The sequence below is a fragment of the Bufo bufo genome, chromosome 6 (assembly GCF_905171765.1).
Source record: "Bufo bufo chromosome 6, aBufBuf1.1, whole genome shotgun sequence".
In the NCBI taxonomy this organism is placed as follows: domain Eukaryota; kingdom Metazoa; phylum Chordata; class Amphibia; order Anura; family Bufonidae; genus Bufo; species Bufo bufo.
Window position 1 is genome coordinate 368208618 of NC_053394.1, and position 19958 is coordinate 368228575.

Below are 19958 nucleotides of genomic sequence, written 5' to 3' on the forward strand. Positions count from 1 at the left end.
AATGGTGCCAGGATCTGATCAGTATATACCCCCTAGATTTTGCCAAATTCTGCCTATCCCTGACACCATGGGTCTACCTTTAAGGGGGTTTAACCCCTTGTGTACCTTGGGGAGGTTCAGACTCCTCTTGCGTGATGAGTTTCTGAGGTTTAGCTTCTGAGAGTACCGTATATACCTTAGTTCATTAGGAAAGGTATAACTTGGGTCAGAAGGCAAAATAGCATAGCCGTCCTTATCACGTAAAAGGTTTTCACAGATCTTTTCATAGTGTTCTGAGTTTAAGAATACTATGTCGCCCCCTTTATCGGAAGGCTTAATGGCTATAGTGCCATCTTTTTTGAAGGGCAGTAATGGCTTTCATTTCTTCTTTGGTGCAGTTATAGTGCACCTCGGATTGGGAAAGGTGTGTGAGGTCATTGGATGTCATCTGTAAAAAAAACATTGATACATGACACATCACCTTGAGGGGGCATTGTCTTGCTTTTATTGCGCAGTGTAGTAAAAGGGCCCTCTCCCACCATTCTACTGCCATCATCCCTTTTTTCTACATTCTGAAAAGGTTTGTGCCACCTAGGTTTACGGGCAAAGAGATTCAAATCTTCTACCCAAATAAAGAAATCAAAATGGCGTGTAGGAACAAAGGAAAGACACTTGCTGAGGACAGTCATTTCCAGGGGTGAAAGCAACTGGTCGGAGAGATTGGTCATCTCTGAACGTGTTGCTCCGTAACCTGTGTCCTGTTCCTCAGAGGGTAGCTTGTCCCTTGATCCAAAAAACACGCTCCTACTCCTCGTCCTCTGTTAAAAGTACCCGTCCTCTTCCTGTTTTGTAAGCATTTTTGTTGTTATTTCTGTGTGAACTAGTGTTATGTTCCTTTTATGAATCAGAAGGTTCCGTCTCAGGATAAGGGTGCATTCACACGACCGTATAAATGGATCCGCATTGCGGAACGGGTGCAGACCCATTCATTTCAATGGGGCCGCAAAAGATGCAGAAAGCACACCGTGTGCTGTCTCTAAATAGCACCAGCCATATGCGGTCCGCAAAATGCGGAACGCACAAGGCCGGTATCCGTGTTTTGCAGATCCTCAAAACACTTATGGCTTTGTGAATGTAGCCTAAATCAGTATCTAGTTCTTTTGGTGGGGGGGGGTTTCTCCTTGATCACTAAATAAGCTTTGTTCTCCTTAAACTCAGCCAGGTCTCTATTGAACTGTCTGTGTTTGTATTCCCTGAGGAAGTACTGACACTTCTCCACTGATCTGTAATTGTTTTTCTTTATTATCGTACTCTGCCTCTTGGAAAAACATCTGTTTAACCTCTATTCGGGCTTTTAATTTAAAGGCTATGTACACCGATGTACGCTAATTTTTTTTATTATTGCATTGTACTCATTTTTTTTAACTAAAAATATTTTTTTAAACTGGTCTTTATTAAAAATATGGAATCCTTTTTTCTGTACAGAGCTGAGATGCTCTAGTAGCCCCCTTTGGATTTTCTCTCTTTTCCGTCAGTTGGGGAGCAGACTGACTCCTTATCTCTGCTCTCTGACATTATAAACACCACTTATAGCTCAGTTCTTATCTACCTGATAAGAATGTTGCTTAAATAAGTCTTTAAGACCTCTCAGTAGTTTAGAGATAAGGGTTATTAGATAACCCCCACAAATTAAAAGTACCAGTCAGACAGTTAGAAAAACTGTTAACCCTTTGTGACAGAACGGCTCATTATTTTTAATAAAGGCCAACTGAAAAAATTATTTTCAGCCAAAAATTAGAAAAATGCAATCATAAACAAAAATTGCCTCTGAAGGTGTACATAGCCTTTAACCCGTTCGCTGGAGCGATGTGTAAACATGGCGCCCGCTCGCACGTGCAGCGGGCGCCATGGCCGGCAGATCTCTGCTGTTTCATACAGCAGAGACCTGCGGCTAATTACCGTGACCGGCAATAATGCAGATTGCGGTAATTAAAGGCTTTAGATGCCGTGATCATGAGAGATCATAGCAACTAAATGCGCAAAATCCCGGTCAATGTGCGGTCAATGTAGGCATCGGTAGTTGCACTGAACACTGTAAGCCTCGCTGACGAGGCTTTAAGTGTTCATGCTGCAAATATTATTTTGGCCACCAGATGGCAGGCCAGGATAAGAAATGAGAAACTTCTAGTTTAAATGTCATTTTAAAATCCCTGATAGAACAAAATCAAAAATTAAAAAACATTATTTATAGGCTCATATATGAGCTTCAAAATAAATCACAAAAAAAATAAAGATTTTTTTTTAAATATATAACAAATAAATATAAAAAGTTTAAATCACCCCCCTTTCCGTATAATTAAAAATAAATACCTAAATAACAATAAATATAAACATCATGGGTATCACCGCGACCGAAAACACGCATACTATTAAAATATTTAAAACAATTTCCAATACGGCGAATGGCGTAACAATAAAAAGTGTCAAAATGGCCAATTTGCAATTTTTTCATTGCTTCTCTTACCCCAAAAAATTTAATAAAATGTGATCAAAAAGTCACGCAAAAATGGTATCAATAAAAACTACAGATTGTTCCGCAAAAAAAGATCCCCTAAACAGCTCAGTAGGCATAAGTATAAAAAAGTTACGAGGGTCAGAATATGGTGATGTAAAAAAAATATATAAAAAATACACATATCGTTATCGTTGTAATCGTACTGACCCAGAGAATGAAGGGCATGGGTCACTTTTGTCGTAAACAAAACTCAGTGGGAACAAAACCCGTAAAACGGTGGAGGGATTGCGGGTTTTTTCCAATTCCACCCCATTTGAAATTTTTTTACCACTTCCCACTACATTTTATGCCATAATTAATGGTGGCATTAGAAAGTACAACCTGTCCCGCAAAAAATAAGCCATCATACAACTATCTGACCGGGAATATAAAAAAGTTATGGCTCAAGGAAAATAGGGAAGAAAAATGAAAATGCAAAAACGAAAAAACCTCCGGTAGCCTAAGGGTTAATGTTAAGGTTCTCCAAATTAAGTTTTTCTTACTCAAGTAGCAATCTCATGAATTAAAGGGAGCTGGATGTTGCTGTTCCCATTAATTTGTAAATCCTGGGCTTCTCTGGCTGTTGGCAGGGGTGAGAGGGATTCTCACACCTCTCCGTACTATGCCGTATTTGATATATATAAACTTTGCACCTCCCACCAGGTGTGGTTTTTATATAGTTTCCTGAGTTCCCTAAATGCAATATTGAAAGATGGAGTATATTTCTTCTGAATGTGTGTGGGGGCTGCAAATGATGAAAATTCCGTTCCACGGCCCCGCAAAAAAATAGAGCATGTCCTATTCTGGTCCACAGCCATAGACAAGAATTGGCATTTCTATCAAAGTGCCAGCCATGTGCTGGTGTCCATGTTTTGCGGATCCACGATTTGTTGACCGCAAAACACTTGCGGACGTATGAATGGACCCTTACCCTGATGAACTACTGTGAAACATACATGTAGGGAATGGCCGCTGCGTACCAACGGTTGTTCTTTTAGGGAATTATCTCTTCCATTTTTGAGTCTGTGTTTATCATCTCTCATATATCTTAGTGGTTTCATTAAAGGTTATGTTTTAATACTATAACTATTTCATACATGGAATCCACCTTTGAGTACATTATTCAGATGATTTAGTTTTTTCACTCTATCCATTGAAATCAGTGTCTTCCTAAATGCAACACGTGCATTAACCAGAAATACTCCTGAAGGCGTCTCACCGTGCTCTCTGCTCCAGCGCGCTGCTGAGAGCGGCTCACCATCTCTAGTTTGGCATTATTGGGAAGGTTGGCAAATCGCCACTGCAGTGAAAGATCCAGCACCGTCCTCTGAAATCTGCAGAAGAAAGAAATCAGATGATCCAAACACCAATGACATATACAGGGAACACATGGTGAAGGTAGAAGAATTCCTTACATGCTGCGTGCTATGGGCACCTTGTAAGGTTATATATTCTACACAACGTCTTAGAAGGGACTGCCGATAATAAAGTGATCACAGTGACCTGCTGAGACTGCCAGCAGTCAGCTGTAACCAGAATGAAGTACTAGACACTGAATACCTTCTAATAATCCATGTACATGATGAAAAGTAGTACTTGCCTTTTTATTCACATACATACAACTACTACACTTCATCCTTCATATTTATCATGGATATATATTCAGCAGCGCCATTCATAGATGCCCCATAACAGATCCAGCATCTCAGATAACTTAGAAATCGAATGGGCGCATTCAACATCCACGTAGCTTAAGGCTCAGGAACAGACCCACACTCCATAGAGTTCTGCAGGACTCTCACTGTCTCTCCCAGGAGTCCTGTCATGAATGACTCTGCTTTTTACTCCGAATCCTGCTCCAAATCATATAAACTATACCTCCCAACTTTCCTGGATCTGGCAGGACAGTCCTGTATTTCGGGCACCATTTTGGGAGGGTGGTGACCTGTCCTGGTTTGATCTGTATCTGTGTCCTTAGGATAGAATGGTGTCAGCTCTCCGTCTGTGGCTTGGCACAGCTAAGGGCGATGCAGTTACGACATTGGGCCTCCTGCGACCAAACTCCATGCAGCATAGACCTGTGGGGATCTGCAGAGTGACCGGTTCTGCTGGTTGTGGGAACGGAACTAGGTCAGTAGTACCTTTTTTAGAATTTTTGGTGGAACTAATTATTTGATAGGGGCACTAAGGGGTAGCATCATACTGTGTTGGGGAACTAAGGTGGCAATTTACTGTATGGGTGGAACTAAAAGGGCATTATACTGTGGGGAGTGGGGCACTAAGGGGACAATATACTGTGCACAAAGGGGATCTGGTGGGACTGGGCAGGGATAATGGTAACTGGGCAGGGTTAGAGGTGCAACTTAACAGACTGTCATATCCTGCTCTCAGATAGCGTAACATGAATCACCTGACAGGTTCACGTTAAAGGGGTTATTAAACAATGGACCTATCCACATGACAGGTGATAAATGTCTGATCGCTGGAGTCACCATAGCAAAACAGAGGTCCTCATTCATCCTCACTGCACCACCACTGAAGCAGCAGAGCTCTGTACTGTGTTGTCTCCATCAGTCCCATAGACTCTGGGGGAGGTTCATGATACACCAGCATTTTACACCGGTCGATGATATCCCCTGCTCTGCCACAGGATGTGCCCAATTTATGACAAGACGTAGACCTCGTCATAAATTAGTCGCCGCTCCGGCAGTCTGTGTTACCAAACTGAAATTCTATGGCAGCTCCAAGCTGCCGTAGATTTTAGTCTTCTTTTGCGCCAGAAATCTGGCATAAAAAAAGATACGTTTGCCAGGACCCCTGGACCCCCCCTCCCAACGTGGAAATGCCACTTGAGACAATATTTTGTCACAATGGCATTTAAAAAGTCACAAACATGTTGTCTGTGACTGTTTTCCACTAGAAAACTAGTGCAGGGAGATGATAAATCTCCCCCTCTGAGTGAAGCAATGCTCCTCACACTGCGGCCATGCAACAAGAAGGCTCTGGACCCCTATTTCCACAACAGAATCCGGATCTGCAATACACCCGGCCGGCACCCCCATAGAAATGCCTATTCTTATCCGCAATTGCTGACAAGAATAGGACATGTTCTATTTTTTTCCAGAGCCGCAGACCGGAAGATCGGCCACGCGATCCGGAAATGTGGATGCGGAGAGCACATAGTGTGCTGTATGCATCCATTCCGTCCCCATAGAGAATAAATGGGTCCGCATCCGTTCCGCAATTTTCGGAACGGATGCGGACCCATTATTACGGAGGTGTGAATGGAGCCTTAAAGTGGTTTGCAGTGTTTAGATATTGATGGCCTCTTATCAGGAAAGGTCATCAATATAAGATTAGTGGGGGTCCAGTACCGGCACAATCAGCTGCTTTGGGCAACCACCAGTGACTAAACCACATGGTCCTATCCACTGTGTAGTAGCCGTGCCGGGATATTGCAGCTCACCCCCCATTCAAATCAGTGGGAGCTGAGCTGCAGTATGCTGGCGCCTTCTGAAACAGCTGATTGCTGCAGAGTGTCAGACTCCTGCTGATTTGATATTGATGACCTATCCTGAGGATAGACCATCAATATCTAAGTACTGGTCTTTAATCTTAGTAGCACACACATCCACTATACAGTATAAGCTTATTTAAAGGGGTTGGCCCTTTTCATACATCGCTAGGATACGCCACCAATGTCAGATAGGTGCGGGTCCCACAGCTATCTCTAGAATGGGGCCCCCAAAAGGAAGGAGGGTAAATTGCGCAAGCATGACCACTCTCCGTTAACCTATATGGGTGTGCCAAAAATAGCTGAGCACCAGATTGACTATTTCTGGAACTCCCATAGGTAAATGGAGACGTGGCCACGCTTGCACGGCTCTTTTCAGAACTTCCACAGACATGCGCGGTGCGCTCTCCTTCGCTTTGGGGCCTCGTTCTAGAGATAGGTGCAGGTCTCAGAGGTGGGTCCTGCACCTATCTGACATTGGTGGCATATCCTAGCGACATGCCACCAATGTGCGAGATGGGCCAACCCCTTTAAAAAAACAAAAAAAAAGTAATTACACACTTACTTGAGATTATATTCTCTGGGATTAAAGTTCTGTTTCTTGCAGACTTCTTCCAGCACCTGCAAACACATAAAGACTGAAGAAAAATCCACACAATACACAACGTGATAATTTACTAACAATGTAATATAAAATCATATTTATACACCCTTTTTTGGTATGAAAAATAATTAGCGGGAAGGTTCTCCTCAGGTGAACATTTACCATTATGACTAGGGTTGTTTCGGGTATCGAACTTTCAATACCCAATCGATTAGAGTTGTTGCGATACCAAATTTTTGATTCGGTTTCGATACCATAAAAAAGTATTGCGATACTCGATACCATTCGATACCACGCGAAAAAATAAACCAAAAAAGCCACGTGCATTCCGCATTTTAAAAAAATGGCGAATCGCGCAGTTTTTATTTATTTTTTCTGTTCCGGCGTTCACCGCATAGATTTTTTTTATATTTGAATAGTTTGGACTTTTCTGATGTGGCGATATGTGATAGGTTTATTTATTGTTTATACATTTTATATGTGAAATTGGGAAAGGGGGTGATTCATACTTAATATATATATATATTATTTTTTTTTGTTTGTTTTTTTTACACTTTTTATTTAATATCTATTTCCCCCCTTAGGAGCTAGAACATGCCATACCTGAGGGGTTAACTGCCGCTAATCGCAGCTCCCTGTCAGGGGCAGGGTGCCGGCTATGCGATTCTGCTGCCGGCACCCGCCTCCTGTATTATGTGTTAAAGTCTGGACCCATATAAAGTAGTCTTTAAGTATTAGGCTACACAGAGCAGTGCCCAGAGATGTCCCTGCACTTACTATTATTCCTGGGCGCCGCTCCGTTCGCCCGCTGTGCCCCCATTACTGTCTCCTGCTCTATATGCTAATTACTATCGGAGCAATGGTGAGGAGACATCAGCTTCTCTAGTGGGCGTTCCTTCTTCCTGGCTGTAGCGCTGTCCAATCGCAGTGCAGCGCAAGGAGAAGGAACGCCCACTAGAGAAGCTGATGTCTCCTCCCCATTGCTCCGATAGTAATTGGCATATGGAGCAGGAGACAGTAATGGGGCACAGCGGACGAACAGAGCGGCGCCCAGGAATAATAGTAAGTGCTGGGACATCTCTAGGCGCCGCTCTGTGTAGGAAAAGTCCTATCATTGGTGGCGCAGTGCGCCCGCCCCTCTCTCCGTTCATTGGTGGCAGCAGCAGCGGCAGCACAGGGGGGAGAGAGACACTGCTTCCTTCTCCCCTGTGCTGCTGAGGAAACATGAGTGCACTGACAGCAGCGCGCTCGTGTTCAGAGATACTAGACTGCACAGCAGCGCAGCCCAGTATCGAAAAAATGGAAATCCCGGTTATCGATACCGGGACAAAAGTATCGATTGTGTATCGAAATTTCGATACCCGCAACAACCCTACAATCGATACTTTTATGCCAGTATCAATTCGGTATCAGGATGTTCATTTTTTCGATACTAACTAGACTCTCCTCTTATGGCGCTCGGCGTGCAAGTAGACAGTTGAGAAGGAGGGAGGAAGTCCCTCCCTCCTATGACGTGGCCGTGCTGAGCCCAATGAAGTGAGTGGGCTCTGAAGCTGCCCGCACCACTGCCACCAATGAATGTGCCGCTATTAATTAAAGCAGGAGGCGGGACGGGGGAGGGAATACACTGCTGCGCAGTCTGAGCTAGTGAGCTCGGCGAACGGCAGCAGTGGCAGCAGCCTCCTCCTCCTGAGTGTCCTTCCCAGAGTCAAGCAGCCAGCATAGCAGGTGCCTGGCCCCTGTGCCACCAATGATAATTAACCTTTAATACAAAGTACAGGTACCCGCCTCCTGTATCTCTATTAAAGGTTAATTATCATTGGTGGCGCATTGCTCTCCCCCCCCCTCCCCCAGTATTAAAATCATTGGTGGCAGTGGCAACAGGGTCCCCTCTTCATTGGTTGCAGTGGCAACTTGTGATCGGAGCCCCAGCAGTGTAATCCTGGGGCTCCGATCGGTTACCATGGCAGCCAGGACGCTACTGAAGCCCTGGCTGCCATGGTAAGCTCCCTGCTGCTGTGTGTACTATGCACAGGGCAGCAGGGAGGGTGTGAGGCCCTATTAACCCTAATGGAGCTCTATCAGGGTGAATAGGACAAGGGATTAAAAGATCTAGCCCCTAAGGGCAATAGTTATTAAATAAATAAAAAAAAGTAAAAAAAACAAACAAATTATTAAGTATAAATCGCCCCCTTTCCCAATTTTACATATAAAATATATAAACAATAAATAAACATATTACATATCGCCACGTCTAAAAAGTCCAAACAATTAAAATATTTTAAAAAACTCCTATGCGGTGAACGCCATAACAGAAAAATAAATATATATATAAAAACCCCACGATTCGCAATTTTTTTTGGTCACCTTGCTCCCCCAAAAAATAGGATAGGACTGTTCAATTATGGGCCGGACGTTCCATAAAATGCAGAATGCACGCAGCTTTTTAGGCGTTTTTATTTTTTTCGCGTGGTATCGAATGGTATCAAGTTCAGCAATACTTTTTTATGGTATCGAAACAGAATCAAAATTTTGGTATCGAAACAACCCTAATTATGACTAAATCACTCTGGATGGAAACAGCAGGGTTAATAAATAGGTTACATAAGACCACAGAACAGCGCCATGCCTGTCCGCAGGTTGAGGGTAGGTTCACACAGGGGGTTTTGGAGGATGTTTTGAGGCAGATTTCTCTTCAGGTTTTTCAGCCAAAGCCAGAAGTGTATTTGAAAGGAATCAGAAATATAAAGGAAAGACTTTGGGGGTCATTTTTGACCAGATATGCATACACTATTCCCCGTTCACGCCAGGTCTATAAAAGTGGACGTGGCGGGGAAGGGGACGTCTCATTTACCATTTTCTACACCTGTTTTAGGCGCAGAAAATGATCTAACTGTAAGCAAGGAAGCCGTATTACATTTAGAATTGGTGGTGGATACTCTGAAGTTATGTAGAGGCCGGCGCCTCTACATAACTCTGGCGGATCCACCTCCAATGCAGGGGTTATAAAGACCGGCGTCTTAAACGCCCTATATTCCTGCTGGATCCAACTCTGGTTTTCGCCAAAAAACCTGACGGAAGATCTACCTCAAACCTCTGCAGGTTGTGATCCATATCACGGACCTATCCCTAAAATGTTTGGGGTAGGTCCGTGATATGGAACACAACCTGCAGACAGCTGGGGCACTGTTTCCGGAAGGAAGCAGCCATGTTTTTCTAATCAGATACTATTCCATACACTCTCTTTGCCTCTGTCTTTGCCACCTGTTTAACGTACGTTAGACGGATGCCATGCAGTGACATCCGTTCACCATAGAGATCCATTGTACAAAACGCATATGTTAACGTATCCTTTTTTTCCCCTGACTCTTGCAGGACGGACAAGCGTGGTGAGCTGCACCTTTGGATCCCCCCCCTAACGTATACGTTAAACAGAGGGCAAAAACATGGCGTCAACTAGGGTTGGGCGATATACCGGTGTTCACGATATACCGCGGTATTAAAAAACGGCGATATGGCGATATCGCTGTTTACTAATTACTGCGGTATTTTGTGACGTCACACGAAGCAGTCATGTGCACTGACCGCTTCAAAAACTGCGTCCGCGGCCGCCCGCCCCTGCATCATTACACACCAATTGCTTCCCGCAGCGGCCGACCAGGCTCCTCCTCGCTTGTTCCCATGGTGCAGTCTCCGCCAGCTCTCTGAGAAGCTCTGGCAGACGTTCTTCTGTACCTCTTGCATGATGTTTTTTGTTTTGGTTTCACTTTGTCATCTCTTTTCCTTCTCCCAGCTGTCATCTATTTACACTGATTGCCTCCCTTTATATCCCCTCCCATACTGCCTCACTTTGCGTTTATACTACTTCCTGGATTGTGTTCACTGCTAGAGGTTGCAACTGCTGGTTCCCCAGATAAGTCTTTTCCTTTATTTGTGTTTCCGTGCTGGCTTGATTCTAGGTGACCCTGACTCCCTCCGTATTAAGTGCAGGGAGTCGGTGGTCGTGTCCCCTCACTATTATAGGGTTTTCAGGTGTCACACAGTCTAGGTACGAGGGCATGCAATTATCTATCATAAAGATCTTTGCATGGGCAAAGCAGTGAGGAAGAGCTCTAGGGGTTTTATAGGGCTCACCCATATGTTCCTTAGTTTGGGATCAAGTCAGTCGGATGTTTATTTATAAGTTCCAGTTTTCTGCAACACCATCCGTGACATCCGCCCACTGACATCTAACGTCGGAATCAGATGACGCCCAGGCTGAGCAGCTCAGTAGCAGCGAGCGAGTGGCGGGAAAATCTGTCAGAAGTTGAACTTAATCACAGCTGCCGGACGGGCAGCTATTAAAGGTGTAATGTCTCTGCCCCAATTATATGTCTTCTGTCCGACCTTGGCCTACTCAGTCGTCAGTCCTTCATGCCTGCCTGCCTGCAAAGCAACTAGCTGCATGCTCCGCACTGCACATTGAAATAGCAGCCAGTAGGCAGGCAGGGAATGAGCAATCACGAGTCCCTCCCTCCCCCATGACCAACAAGAAGGAATTACTGTATGGTGGTGGCAGGCAGGTCACATAGGTGGCCATAAGACATGGGGGGGGGGCAGCACCTTGTGGCTGCTGCCCCCACTGTAATGTCTCCTTTTGTGGCTGCTGCCCCCACTGTAATGTCTCCTTTTGTGGCTGCTGCCCCCATACTGTAATGTCTCCTTGTGGCTGCTGCCCCTGATACTGTAATGTCTCCTTGTGGCTGCTGCCCCTGATACTGTAATGTCTCCTTTTGTGGCTGCTGCCCCCATACTGTAATGTCTCCTTGTGGCTGCTGCCCCTGATACTGTAATGTCTCCTTGTGGCTGCTGCCCCTGATACTGTAATGTCTCCTTTTGTGGCTGCTGCCCCCATACTGTAATGTCTCCTTGTGCCTGCTGCCCCTGATACTGTAATGTCTCCTTTTGTGGCTGCTGCCCCTGATACTGTAATGTCTCCTTTTGTGGCTGCTGCCCCTGATACTGTAATGTCCCCTTGTGGCTGCGCTGCTGCCCCCATACTGTAATGTCTTCTTGTGGCTGCTGCCCCGGCGAACACTGCCATACAGTGTGACAATGTCTCCAAGTTGTGGCTGCCTGGCCGCTGCCCCAAGCCAATGTCTCCTTGTGGCCCCCATTATCCCCATAAAGTATAATGTCTCCTTGTGGCTGCACTCATATGTCTCCTTGTGGTCCCCATACAGTATAACGTCTCCTTGTGGCCACCCATACAGTATAACGTCTCCTGCTGGCTGCCCCATACAGTATAACATCTCCTTGTGGCTGCCCCATACAGTATAACGTCTCCTGCTGGCTGCCCCATACAGTATAACATCTCCTTGTGGCTGCCCCATACAGTATAACGTCTCCTTGTGGCTGCCACCATACAGTATAACGTCTCCTTGTGGCTGCCCCCATACAGTATAACGTCTCCTTGTGGCTGCCCCCATACAGTATAACGTCTCCTTGTGGCCGCCCCCATACAGTTTAACGTCTCCTTGTGGCCACCCATACAGTATAACGTCTCCTGCTGGCTGCCCCATACAGTATAACGTCTCCTGCTGGCTGCCCCATACAGTATAACATCTCCTTGTGGCTGCCCCATACAGTATAACGTCTCCTTGTGGCTGCCACCATACAGTATAACGTCTCCTTGTGGCTGCCCCCATACAGTATAACGTCTCCTTGTGGCTGCCCCCATACAGTATAACGTCTCCTTGTGGCTGCCCCCATACAGTATAACGTCTCCTTGTGGCTGCCCCCATACAGTATAACGTCTGCTTGTGGCTGCCACCATACAGTATAACGTCTCCTTGTGGCTGCCCCCATACAGTATAACCTCTCCTTGTGGCTGCCCCATACAGTATAACGTCTCCTTGTGGCTGCCCCCATACAGTATAACGTCTCCTTGTGGCTGCCCCCCATACAGTATAACGTCTCCTTGTGGCTGGCCCCATACAGTATAACGTCTCCTTGTGGCTGCCCCCATACAGTATAACGTCTCCTTGTAGCTGCCCCCATACAGTATAACGTCTCCTTGTGGCCGCCCCCATACAGTATAACGTCTCCTTGTGGCCGCCCCCATACAGTATAACGTCTCCTTGTGGCCGCCCCCATACAGTATAACGTCTCCTTGTGGCTGCCCCCATACAGTATAACGTCTCCTTGTGGCTGCCCCCATACAGTATAACGTCTCCTTGTGGCTGCCCCCATACAGTATAACGTCTCCTTGTGTTATTTTATTTTAAACTGGTATTTTTCACGATATATATCGTTATCGCGATAAATTTCTTAATATCGTTATCGTCTGAATATTTTTGATATCGCCCAACCCTAGCGTGAACCCAGCCTTACAGGTACAGTCATGTGAAAAAATTAGGACACCCTTTGAAAGCATGTGGTTTTTTGTAACATTTTTAATAAATGGTTATTTCATCTCCGTTTCAACAATACAGAGAGATTAAAGTAATCCAACTAAACAAAGAAAACTGAAGAAAAGTCTTTTCAAGATCTTCTGTAAATGTCATTCTACAAAAATGCCTATTCTAACTGAGGAAAAAGATAGGACACCCTCACATGTATTCCCTCTTAAATTGGCTCAGATCTCACACAGGTATATCACACCAGGTGCACATAATTAGTAGATCGTTTCTCTGCATGTTGAATGAGGCTTGCCCTATTTAAACCTCAGACATTTAGTTTGGTGTGCTCCTGACTGTTGAAGTGAGAGTGAGCACCATGGTGAGAGCAAAAGAGCTGTCAGAGGACTTCAGAAAAAAGATTGTAGCAGCCTATGAGTCTGGGAAGGGATTTAAAAAGATCTCAAAAGATTTTGAAATCAGCCATTCCACTGTCCGGAAGATAGTCTACAAGTGGAGGGCTTTCAAAACAACTGCCAACATGCCCAGGACTGGTCGCCCCAGCAAGTTCACCCCAAGAGCAGACCGCAAGATGCTAAAAGAGGTATCCAAAAACCCTAAAGTGTCATCTCGAGAACTACAGCAGGCTCTGGCTACTGTTGATGTAGAAGTACATGCCTCTACAATCAGAAAGAGACTGTACAAGTTTAACTTGCATGGGAGGTGTGCAAGGAGGAAACCTTTGCTTTCCAAGAGAAACATCGAGGCCAGACTGACATTTGCCAGCGATAAAGTTGACAAAGACCAGGACTTCTGGAATAATGTTCTTTGTACAGATGAGTCCAAAATTGAATTATTTGGACACAACAGCAGAGGACATGTTTGGCGTAAACCAAACACAGCATTCCAAGAAAAGAACCTCATACCAACTGTGAAGCATGGAGGTGGAAGTGTCATGGTTTGGGGCTGCTTTGCTGCAGCAGGACCTGGTCAGCTCACCATCATAGAATCCACGATGAATTCTACTGTGTATCAGAAGGTGCTTGAAGAACATGTGAGACCATCAGTTAGAAAATTAAAGCTGAAGCGGAACTGGACCATGCAACATGACAATGACCCAAAACATACTAGTAAATCAACCAAAGATTGGCTGAAAAAGAAGAAATGGAGAGTCCTGGAATGGCCAAGTCAAAGTCCAGATTTGAATCCCATTGAGATGCTGTGGGGTGACTTGAAAAGGGCTGTACGTGCAAGAAACCCCTCAAACATCTCACAGCTGAAAAAGTTCTGCATTGAGGAGTGGGGTAAAATTTCCTCAGACCGATGTCGAAGACTGGTAGATGGCTACAAGAACCGTCTCACTGCAGTTATTTCAGCCAAAGGAGGTAACACTCGCTATTAGGGGCAAGGGTGTCCTATCTTTTTCCTCAGTTAGAATAGGCATTTTTGTAGAATGACATTTACAGAAGATCTTGAAAAGACTTTTCTTCAGTTTTCTTTGTTTAGTCGGATTACTTTAATCTCTCTGTATTGTTGAAACGGAGATGAAATAACCATTTATTAAAAATGTTACAAAAAACCACATGCTTTCAAAGGGTGTCCTAATTTTTTCACATGACTGTACATCAAAAATGTAATTTAAAAAAAGAGGGCTATTCCCATCTTAGGCTGGGTTCACATCACATTTTTGCCATCTGTTTAACGCAGGCATGCTCAACCTGTGGCCCCCTCCAGCTGTTGCAAAACTACAACTCCCAGCATGCCCGAACAGCCTACAGTTATCAGCCTACAGCAGGGCATGGTGGGAGTTGTAGTTTTACAACAGCTGGAGGGCCGCAGGTTGAGCATGCCTGGTTTAACGTATACGTTGGGGAAAAAGCACAGCACACCACGCATTTCTATCATGCAGAGTCCGGTAAATAAAAATATATGTTAAAGGGGTTGTCCGGGTTCAGAGCTGAACCTGGACATACCCATAATTTCACCCAGGCAGCCCCCCTGATGTTGGCATCAGAGCATTTTATGCTCCGATGCTCTCCCTTGCCCTGCGCAGGGCAAGGGTTCTTTTATTTACTATAACACACTGCCGGGCGGAGGCTTCCACCCAGCAATGTATTCGGTGACATCACCGCCTCTGATGGGCGGGCTTTAGCGCTGCCCTAGCAGTTTTACAGGTTAGGGCAGCGGTAAAGCCTGCCCATCAGTGCCGGTGACATCACCGGGATCACTGCTGGGCGGAAGCCTCCGCCTTGCAGCCCTAAGGATAGCCCAGTTCGTCACCGGAACTCTAGAAAATGCCTTTGCGATTTAGCACAGGGCAAAGAAGAGCATCGGAGCATGAACTGCTCTGATGCTCAAGTCAGGGGGGCTGCCTGGGTGAAAATGGGGATACAGTCAGGTCCATAAATATTGGGACATCGACACAATTCTAACATTTTTGGCTCTATACACCACCACAATGGATTTGAAATGAAACGAACAAGATGTGATTTAACTGCAGACTGTCAGCTTTAATTTGAGGGTATTTACATCCAAATCAGGTGAACGGTGTAGGAATTACAACAGTTTGCATATGTGCCTCCCACTTTTTAAGGGACCAAAAGTAATCGGACAATTGCCTTCTCAGCTGTTCCATGGCCAGGTGTGTGTTATTCCCTCATTATCTTAATTACAATGAGCAGATAAAAGGTCAATAGTTCATTTCAAGTGTGCTATTTGCATTTGGAATCTGTTGCTGTCAACTCTCAAGATGAGATCCAAAGAGCTGTCACTATCAGTGAAGCAAGCCATCATTAGGCTGAAAAAACATTAGGCGTGGCCAAAACAACTGGAACATTCTTAAAAAGAAGGAACGCACCGATGAGCTCAGCAACACCAAAAGACCCGGAAGACCACGGAAAACAACTGTGGTGGATGACCGAAGAATTCTTTCCCTGGTGAAGAAAACACCCTTCACAACAGTTGGCCAGATCAAGAACACTCTCCAGGAGGTAGGTGTATGTGTGTCAAAGTCAACAATCAAGAGAAGACTTCACCAGAGTGAATACAGAGGTTTCACCACAAGATGTAAACCATTGGTGAGCCTCAAAAACAGGAAGGCCAGATTAGAGTTTGCCAAACGATATCTAAAAAAGCCTTCACAGTTCTGGAACAACATCCTATGGACAGATGAGACCAAGATCAACTTGTACCAGAGTGATGGGAAGAGAAGAGTATGGAGAAGGAAAGGAACTGCTCATGATCTGAAGCATACCACCTCATCAGTGAAGCATGGTGGTGGTGGTGTCATGGCGTGGGCATGTATGGCTGCCAATGGAACTGGTTCTCTTGTATTTATTGATGATGTGACTGCTGACAAAAGCAGCAGGATGAATTCTGAAGTGTTTCGGGCAATATTATCTGCTCATATTCAGCCAAATGCTTCTGAACTCATTGGACGGCGCTTCACATTGCAGAATGACAATGACCCAAAGCATACTGAAAAAGCAACCAAAGAGTTTTTTAAGGGAAGGAAGTGGAATGTTATGCAATGGCCAAGTCAATCACCTGACCTGAATCCGATTGAGCATGCATTTCACTTGCTGAAGACAAAATTGAAGGGAAAATGCCCCTAGAACAAGCAGGAACTGAAGACAGTTGCAGTAGAGGCCTGGCAGAGCATCACCAGGGATGAAACCCAGCGTCTGGTGATGTCTATGCGTTCCAGACTTCAGGCTGTAATTGACTGCAAAGGATTTTCAACTAAGTATTAAAAAGTGAAAGTTTGATTTATGATTATTATTCTGTCCCATTACTTTTGGTCCCTTAACAAGTGGGAGGCACATATGCAAACTGTTGTAATTCCTACACCGTTCACCTGATTTGGATGTAAATACCCTCAAATTAAAGCTGACAGTCTGCAGGTAAAGCACATCTTGTTTGTTTCATTTTAAATCCATTGTGGTGGTGTATAGAGCCAAAAATGCTAGAATTGTGTCGATGTCCCAATATTTATAGACCTGACTATGTCCGTGTTGAGCTCTGAACCCGGACAACCCCTTATTTTTTACCATGTAACTCTATGGTGGTGAATGCCACTGTATGGCATCTGTCTGTTGCATCCCTTAAAGAGTAACTACCGGTAACCCTTTTTTTTATTTAATTTTTTTATATGTCACAGAGACAAATCATAAGTGTTGATAGCTCTGAGATCCCCACCAATCGCTAGAACGAGGAGTCAAAAGCGCTCAGCCGAGTGCCGCTTCTCCTTGCTGCTAAGCGCGAGACTGTAGACGGTTTCAATAGAAAGTCTATGAGCTCGTCCACAGTCTCGCGCTCAGCAGCAAGGAGAAGCTGTGCTCGGTTGAGCGCCTCTGACTTCTAGTTCTAGCGACCGGTGGGGGTCTCAGAGCTGGGACCCCCGCCGATCAACACTTCTATGACATATCAAAAATTAACAAAAGGTGCAGTTACTCTTTAAAGTATACGTTTTTTGTATCTGTTAAATGGATGGCAAAAACGTGATGTGAACCCAGTCATGGGCAATGCCATAGATGTCCGATTAAAGCAGACTTGGCATGGGGGGGGGCGTTTCAGTTTTCGTCTCAGGCATCAGAAAGGCTAGGTGCACCCCTGGGGCTAATTTACATCCACAATTTTCCAGGCAGGAAATCGCAGCACGTAATCCCGCGCATGTGCCGATGAACGCGATATCGGCGCATGCGCATTGAATGAGCACTGTCGGGCCGGGGCATCGCAGTTTAGCATGCACATGTGCGGGATTACGGACGGGAGGAGGGAGGTTAGAACAGAGACTAAGGCCGGGCAGACGCGGTGGAGGGGGGAGTGCCTTCGTATGAAAATGACCCAGGGGTCGGGGCACCGGCCGTTGTAACGCCGCCCCTGGGCACCTTCACAGACTCATTTGCATGCGGATTAAAAGTGTTTTTCTCCACAACGATGCTAGCAGGGAACTAACGGTAAGCACCGTTTTAATAGGGGGGATGCCGTGGACATAACACGGTTATTAGGTTAATCGGGTGAATCTGCGTGAAAGACTCCCTTTAATGCATTTCAATGGAAATTAATCCGGCATTCCGTCAAGTGTTCAGGATTTTTGGCCGGAGAGAAAACTGCAGCATGCTGTGGTATTTTGGGTACTTTCACACTAGCGTTTTTATTTACCGGTATTCAGTTCCGTCCTAGGGGCTCAATACCGGAAAAGAACTGATCAGTTTTGTCCTAATAAATTCTAAATGAAGAGCAGTCCGTTCAGGATGCATCAGCTCAGTCTCTCTTACGTTTTTTGGCCCGGAGAAAATACCGCAGCATGCTGCAGTTTTCTCTCTGGCCAAAAATACTGAACATTTGCCGGAATGCCGGATCCAGCATTAATTCCGGATCCGACCAAACGGATCCAGATTTCCGGTCCTTGCATGTGCAGACCTTTAAAATTGCAAAAAATATATATATATAAATACCGGATCCGTTTTTCCAGATGGATCCGGTATTTCAATGCATTTGTCATGCCATCCGTTTGCGTCTGGATTGCCGGATCTGGCAGGCAGTTCTGCCGGAATCCTCTGCCGCAAGTGTAAAAGTAGCCTTTCTTCGGCTAAAAAACGTAAGAGGGACTGAACCTCTCTTGCTCTCCATTCAGAATGCATTAGGATAAAACTGATCCGTTATTTTCCGGTATAAAGCCCCTAGGACGGAACTGAATGCCGGAAAAGAATAACGCTAGTGTGAAAGTACCCTGAAGAGACCTACAACCACACACAACCCACACTGTCAGGCTTCCATACGCGGCACCCCCTCGTGAAGCGAACGCCCCGCTGCAGCTTTCTCAATAGCGCGTACAACCAGCTCTGGTCCTACTGTGGAGATCTCAAAATGGACACTAATAAGAAGAAGGTTCAACAGGAAAGTCATGTCTTTTACTATGGCAAGCTACACTGGGTGACACTGGGACATGACGCAGCTAAATGTGACACATGGCACAAGCCGGGCTCCTCCTCTTACAGAACCACAAGTCCCAGCGCGCCCTCCCTGACTGCTGCCACAGAAAGCGTCGCGCCGACATAAAGCGAGAAAGTGCTAGTAGAGACGGGTCACGTGACGAGCAGCAGCACACGTCACGTGATCACCCTTCTGTCAGGGGCTGCAGATAAGGGGGCGGGATTACCGGGGGTGGGTGTTTATAATACGTAATGGCCTCTCCGGTCTGCGCCCGTTGTGGGGTGTTACCTGAAGAAGTGCGCTCCCCGCTGTCACTTTCACTGTCTGCCGCCGCCCGTTGGGAGCCAAAACCGACACCGCAGCTCCACTGGCTGCCATTTTGGCTGACGTCGGAGAAAGCTTTCAACCAACTTTATTGAAACAAACGTCTGACGGACAAAACGTCTGCTCTGTGGAGAGCGGTTTACCCCGAGCGGTGTTGTTGTTGTTGTGAGGTGACTGAAGTCACTTATCATCACCTGACATGTGCTGTGTGTTGTGACGGTCGAATAAGGAGACATTTCTCACATAATTCCCGCCTTCAGTCTACAAAACGTTTTATAGTCTTAGCACTGCTCTCCTGTACGGGTTTCACTTTTGGCGGGAAAAATATGTGGCCTCCATTTTCTGATAGTTAAAAACTGAAGAATTTCATTGGCTTTTTTTGTTTACATCCCAACCACTTCGGTGCTCTCAGTATGTATAGTGGCCCCCATTTTAACCCCTTCAACTTCCTGCCCAGACCATTTTTTGCAAATCTGACACGTGTCACTTTAGGGTCTGTTCATACGTCCGCAACTGTTTTGCGGTCCGCAAATTGCGGATCGGCAAAACACGGACACCGGCCATGTGCGTTGTGCATTTTGTGGACCGCACATGGCCGGCACTATAATAGAATGCCTTTTCTTGTACGTGGCTGCGGACAAGAATAGGACATGTTCTGTTTTTTTGCGG

General features: G+C 45.5%; 1 protein-coding gene across 1 annotated transcript in view; it reads right to left on the reverse strand.

Moving 5' to 3' along the window:
* The window catches only part of ASPSCR1 (ASPSCR1 tether for SLC2A4, UBX domain containing), a 68724-nt gene extending 49329 nt beyond the window's left edge, over positions 1–19395 (reverse strand). Inside the window, exons 1-3 of the mRNA XM_040435558.1 lie at positions 19254–19395; positions 6613–6668; positions 3753–3867 (exon numbers count right to left, since the gene is read on the reverse strand). Of these exons, the coding sequence (XP_040291492.1) occupies positions 3753–3867; positions 6613–6668; positions 19254–19343 (261 nt within the window). The 5' untranslated portion in view covers positions 19344–19395. The remainder of the gene's footprint in view (positions 1–3752; positions 3868–6612; positions 6669–19253) is intronic.
* Between the last annotated feature and the right edge of the window lie 563 nt (positions 19396–19958).